The following is a 6650-nucleotide window of genomic DNA, read 5'->3' as shown; positions in this document are numbered from 1 at the left end:
CCTGTCGGCTTAGCCGACACAGATGCGGTGACGCCCGCAGGCGCCACCGTTCCTTCCTGAAGGGCGTCGAGCATGCCCCTTTCACATGCCCCTCCGTGTACCGGGGGAAACCCTAGGACCAGTCCGGGCAGCAGCGTCGACATCGCCGCGTTCCTTCTTGAAGGTGTTGCTTGGTATGCGGCGGTCCGAAGTGCGACGAGCGTGGTGAAAATTCTCGGGCGGGCACAACGCTTGCGGGTCATCATCGTTTTCGTCGATCCGACACTGTTGTCATTAGTTCCTTTTTCTTTCTCTGTTATTTCTTTTGGGCTTGCTTATCTTGTATGCCCCAACATCGAACTTTCAGTATATCGTGCGGTTGCTATATATATATATATATAGCGGGGCGAAAGCCTATATCGAGTGGGAGTACAATAAGCATCACACCCCGGCCGTCCGATCTCATCGCTTCATCATTTAAGCTTGGCGAGTTGTGCTCTCCAGATTTGGATGAACTTTGCTAGCTCGCCTCACACACACACAGCCACACACGATACGACAACAATGGAGCAAGCGGCCAGCAGCGTGAAGGAGGATCTCAGCCTCGAGCTCACCCTGGCCTTTGCCGTGTGCGTGGCGCCGGCCCCGCCCCGCACGGGCTTCTTCCTGTGCGTCTACTGCGACCGCAAGTTCCGAAGCGCGCAGGCGCTCGGCGGCCACCAGAACGCGCATAAGCAAGAGCGCGCCGTAGCCAAGCACCGCCGGGACGCGTGGAGGGCTGCTGCCATTTCTCGGATCTCCGGGGAGCCTGCAGCAGGCTCCGTGGGGTACAAGCACGGCAGGAGCTCATCGGAGCGCGACCACGAGCTGGACTTGTCTCTCCGGCTGTAACCGGTGGGCAGACACAGGTCGATCAAACCTTAGCAGTATCCATGGTCCGCACCCCTTTCCGGTGCTAGGTAAGTTAGAGTCTTGCTACAAGCATTTTGTTTCAAGCTCCTGCTGTGTATGCGTTGGATTCATATCAGCCCTCATGTAGTTTATTGGATATTTGTTTTTAAGGTCTAGACCTTCCTGGTCCTTGGATCGACACTAAATTTGACAATTTGTCAGACTAATGACGTTGCAAGAATAATCTGGATCTATATATATCTATCTGAATGTTCACTTGAGGGGCATTTAGAAGGCACTGAAAAAATAGGGACATTGGTCAACGCCGTGTTGATAAGTGCTCCCTGCATCCCAAAATAAGTGTCTATGTTTTAGTACTCATCGTCCACAAGATGCACACTACAACACGGTTAAGTATTAAAGGCATTTTCTATAAGGCGTTTTGAAAAATGCCTTAGATTGTGTTCCTTAGAGGCATTCTTGAAAAGTGCCTTCAAATGTCCCTAGTTTCCTAGGCGATTACAGAGAGTGCCTCCGATTATGCTCAATCGAAGGCATTCTGAAAGACGCCTTCCGTCAGGTCTTGCACCACGCCTCACTACATGCACGCAATATATAACTCTACTTCCTGTAGTCAACCATATTACCAGGTACAGCTTGGTGGCCAATTGATTTGCCAGTTATGCAGAGGTTGCCAGTTCGATCCACGGCGCTGTTGTATTATCAGTTCATTGAGAGATGAGAGATACAGTTTTTCACTTCGTCAGAGCCGTTGCATACCAATTTGTTTTGTCCCATACTGCTTAGCGAGAAGAAATTTAGGCTGTTTAAAAGGGGAGCCCTCTGATAACCTGTGTGGAAGATCACATACAGATTAACTAAAAGACGCTGTGTTCCTACGTTAGGAGGCAGAAGAAAAAGAGATTTGCGACGGCGCGGTAATATAATTAATACGAGGACGTGGCCCAGTAGTAAAAAATACACACGAGAATCGAGTGTGACTGCTCTACTGTACAACGTGGCCCAGCGCCCAGCCCGTGTGGCCGTTGCAGCTGACGAGTCGCTCTGAATATTTGTTTTGTTGGATGGAGGCGTTCTGACCTTTCGAGGCACTTTCTAAAATCGCCTCCACATTAACTATCCGAGGCATTCTTCGAAAGTGCCAACAAACACCTTTCCCTTCGCGAGTATACTTAGCGTTTTTTAGGAACGCCACGTTAGCTCTTTGAAGGCATTTTCTTACCATTTCAAGGCATTTAAAAATGCCTCCCAATGTCTACCGTGCTGTAGTGGCAGAACACACCTGGAACTTGGCTGTCCACCATGGCTCTATTGCAAGGATAGGTAGCGTATCCGCAAAAATATTAAACAAGATGGGGTACAAAAAAAATGGTTCTGTTGATGCTGGCCTTTAAGATTTTAGCTTGAAATTATCTAACATCATCGTTGACATTACTTGACACTTCCTTTTTTTTGATAAATATAATTCACCTGAGTTTGCCAGATATTGGAAAACACTTTCCACATAGCCCGCTGAAGGAAATACCAGCAAACTTTATCGTAACTTTAGAAAATCATAAGAAATAGTCTTGTGAAACACTTTCTTATACTTTGGCCTTGCTTGTTTTGCAAATATCTCCAATGACACAATCTCATAAAGGACGATCCTAACGAGCTATAGATATAGGAGATTGCAAGGTTAGTTGTGCGAACGGCAGGGTGATGGAGAGGGGAGGATAGACACTTGAATCGGGGAGGGTTGTTGTATTGCTCGACTTGGAGATGTGTGGTACTGTGGTATACTGGTACGTGCTCCAGAATGGGTGAATCTTGGCAGTGATGATCAATTCAAGGAGAAGAGACGCTTGCAGCAAGTCGACGAGGGAAGTATGGTCCGGCGTGCACAATCAAAAAACTTGAAGTGTGCACCAATTAAGTGCTATCACGAAGCACGACCGACGTGTCCACGCGCGCACCCGTGTGTGTGTGTGCGCGCGCGCGCCCGTGTGGTGTCAGGTCACCAATGGTCGTGGCTGCTAGTGGTGACCGGTGTATCGGTAAGTGGTATTTCACAAGAACTCACTAGGTGTCATCCAACCCCGTTAGTCAATCCATTGGTGGCAAGTTGATCACACAGCTTGGCAACACCATTGACGGGTCTTGTCGATAAGTTCACCTGCTGCGAGCAAGTAGGTCAAATAATATTCGTGGTGGTGTATGCTGGTCGTGGCTGGACACGTCTGAGGGCAAGAACTAAACTCACCATAGTGATGCTTGTTTTATTTTATTTTCTTGCAAAAAATCTCTGCATTATGCATTTGGGTGTTCGGTCCGTCCCGTTCTAAAAAGTACAACAGCAAGTCTGATGGCAACGTCAAGCGGTCCACAATGAGTGGTAGCACAAAAGACACTACTGACGAGCAGTTCTCTCCACCGGTCAGCGACAAACCTCTAATGGTAAGTTGTAGTTTAACTAGATGTTAACTTGAGTGACATGCACAAACGTCACACATGTTTTTTTTTACATTATTCACAATGGCAAACCAGGACACACTGAGTCATAATTCAGAAATGCTAAGACTTATGGAATTTTTTCCCACCGACTAGATCTACCGACATCGTGTCATGTTCCCCACGTTCCTTCAAACGAATTCAATTCCTGTAGATATGGCCTTAGTCGTCAAAGTTATCAACCATGGCAAATTCACACGCTCGCTATGCTATACTCGAATGGTTGCACATTAGATATGGTTTTAAATGCCTCGGTCGTATTCTTTGAAAAAAAGATTGAATCTTCCACCAAATGCATCATTGTGATGCACACAAGACACAACCATACATTTTCGACAGTATGTCCATATGCAATTAACGAGGTGTTGCATTGTAGCTGCCAGGGTGAGGGGGCTTTGAATGGGATTTTGCGGCCAGGCTAGCTGCGGCGCGCAGCGTACCGCCTCCAGTCGCACATGCACACTTGTAATACTACTTTTTTTAGAACACAGTACAGACGCAAGCAAGCGTGCATATACACGCGCATACACTCACCCCTTTAAACGCACGTAAGGTCCACACAGTCTCTTGACTCAGCTCAGCCATTTTTGTTCCATTGCTCATTACAATTAATGGTGACCGACCGGAGCTCGACGGTGCACAGCATATCCACGTACGGTCTGCAGTCCTATTATTACAGCTGCTGCCTGAGACCATCGTAATCATATGCAAGGTCCAAATGACCCCATGACGGGCTTATCTCAAGCCCTTCAGACAACTTTATTGTTTCTGCCTTTTATTAATAAAAGTTACAGTCGGATTTTTACCTTACTGTTTATAGTTAAAAAAAAAATGAACCCCTGATAAGCTTGTCCATCACCAATCATGATGGACGAACAAAGGCAGGTCCATAAAAGAAAGGAGGCACGTTACTGAAAACGACACTCATCTACGGGAGATCGATGTGGTTGGATGGATCAGCAGATCCATCTTCTCTCGAGGTACCGGGGCGTGCCGTACACCAGTGACAGTTGATCGAGCTCGTGATACAGGTACTCCATCGTCACGCTCCCCAATAACAGGCGGTCGGTGAGGTTGTCGAGAAGGCAAGAGTTTACTCAGACTGCGGCGGCACATTCATATAATCCCAAGCGCTCATTAATGACATCCAGGGACCACCTAAATAAGTAAATATACTTAATGACGATAAAAGGTTTCACAGATTAATAAGGACATGTTGTCGTCGTTATTATTTTCTCACAATTAATATGGACAAGCTGGTATGCGTCGTTATTGCTTTCAACAACAGAGGTTATGACGACGACTAGCGACCACATTATGAGTTTTATAATGACCACAAGTCATCTCGTTAAAAATATTTTCTTAGCCATGTGTGTGCACCTTATGAGTACAGCATAGCATAGATTGTGCAATGGGATGAAGGGAGAAGTGGTTAACTTCCCATGGTGGTGGGCACCACAATGCTTGGACCTTCTAGCAGTATCAGTGTGTCACAACACCGGTTCTCTCCAACCAAACGTCGAATTCAAATATTCAGATAATCCCCATGTATCTAAGGGTTCGGTGTCAGGCGGACGCCTATAGCTAGAGTTGACAATCTTTTAATGACTAATTCGTGCATCGTATTTCGTAGTACCCTTTGTATTTTGGATTGAAATTGATTATAAATTTGACTAGAAAAATATAAGTTATATGCTACAAATCAATTGTTCTGCCACATAACTTCTACTCCCTCGTTCACAAATATATGATGTTTTAGATATTTCATATGGACAACATATAGACTGAAATGAGTCAAAAAATACACTAAAATGTGTCTATATACATCCGATTCACAAAAAGCGAAAACATCTTATATTTGTTAATAGAGAAAGTATTTTGTAGTTTAATGTGGTCAAAGTTTGACCCAAAGTGCGATGGGTGTCAATAAACTAGGACAAAGGAAGTAGTTTGACAATGTTTTCACCTTGTGACTCTTGTGGGAGAGTCCACTCCGTCCCTTTTTTCTTATCCCCCATGTAGACCAAAGTGTCATTTAAGTAGGGTTATAGCTCTATAATATACTTGCTCATAGGGCATCTCCAATAGTTTGTTTGTTTGCTTCTTGGTAAACTCTGGCACGTCATCGACCAACAAATTATCATACTACTACTCCAACATGGAGTATCTAGTTTGTCCAACGATAGTGAAAGAATGCACAAGGTTCCAAAGGTGACATAGAATAACTGAGGAGAAATAGAAATATTGTGTCTTCAGGAATCAACAACATTAGCAAGGGCTTCAAGATACATTGGAAGAGAAGCCTTGCCCATTGTCCCAACTTACGTTTGGCAAACTACAGAAATTCTATTTGAGTAGTTGTATGATAAGTTGTTGGTCGATAACATTGCTACTTTTACAAGTAAGCTAACCAAAAAACTATTGCAGATAACCTTATTAGGTGTCATCGTCGTGTGACGTGGAGAACTAAGTAATTAATTTCAATCACTATAAAAAAGATACACTTTGTAATGGTTACCCAGGGAATAGGGATCCATGCATCCGCTGCAAGATAAGTGAATCCTCTCCTCGCTCCATATGTGTCGCTCCCAATGACTGCTTAGTGTGGGAGTACATTTTGTTCAAAACCTTAAGCTAAAAAATCTCTTAAATCAAGAGTCCAATTTATTAACCCGTTCCACCTTATATCACAACTTTTGGTGCCGACGTTTTCATAACTGTAGGCCTGGTGACCCCTCTTTGAAAATTACTAATTATTCTAAACTTATTCATCCACATGTCTTAGGAAAGGAAAGTACACAGTCACATACACCTGATTGTGCCCCGTAGGATATTGCAAGAGAAAAAAAAAGCTGAGTCCCACAGAAAATATGGCCTCCTGCACAGAATGGCATGTACATCTACAGTAACCCTGCACAGAAGACTAACCCTTTCTTATTGCCCCTGTGTGCGCGCACGCGGGTGTGTGTATAAACATACACATTAGTAGAAAACAGGGCTTTGGTCTAGGCTAGATAAGTGCATTAGTCCCGGTCGTGTTACGAACCAGGACTAATGGTTACATCAGTCCCGGTTCGTGAGGCCAGGACGCTGGCCGGGCCTCAGCAGGCACCAGTCCTGGTTCGTCTGACACATTTAGTCCCGGTTCCAGACACGAACCGGGAATAAAGGTCCTCGCTCCTGGCGCAGTCCCTTTAGTCCCGGTTGGTGACTGGAACCGGGATTAAAGGTCAGTCTTCTATCGCGGTTCTAGCCACAAACTGGGACTA

General features: G+C 45.2%; 1 protein-coding gene across 1 annotated transcript; it reads left to right on the top strand.

The window, feature by feature from the left end:
- The first annotated feature begins 518 nt into the window (after positions 1 to 518).
- On the top strand, positions 519 to 1001 carry LOC119336906 (zinc finger protein 3-like). The gene has a single exon (XM_037608993.1). The coding sequence runs from the start codon at positions 544 to 546 to the stop codon at positions 868 to 870; it is 327 nt and encodes a 108-aa protein (XP_037464890.1). The 5' UTR covers positions 519 to 543; the 3' UTR covers positions 871 to 1001.
- Positions 1002 to 6650: the final 5649 nt, after the last annotated feature.

Source organism: Triticum dicoccoides, chromosome 7B, assembly GCF_002162155.2.
Source record: "Triticum dicoccoides isolate Atlit2015 ecotype Zavitan chromosome 7B, WEW_v2.0, whole genome shotgun sequence".
NCBI lineage: Eukaryota > Viridiplantae > Streptophyta > Magnoliopsida > Poales > Poaceae > Triticum > Triticum dicoccoides.
Note: the sequence above shows the minus strand (reverse complement) of the source record. Positions and strands in the feature narration are given on the sequence as shown.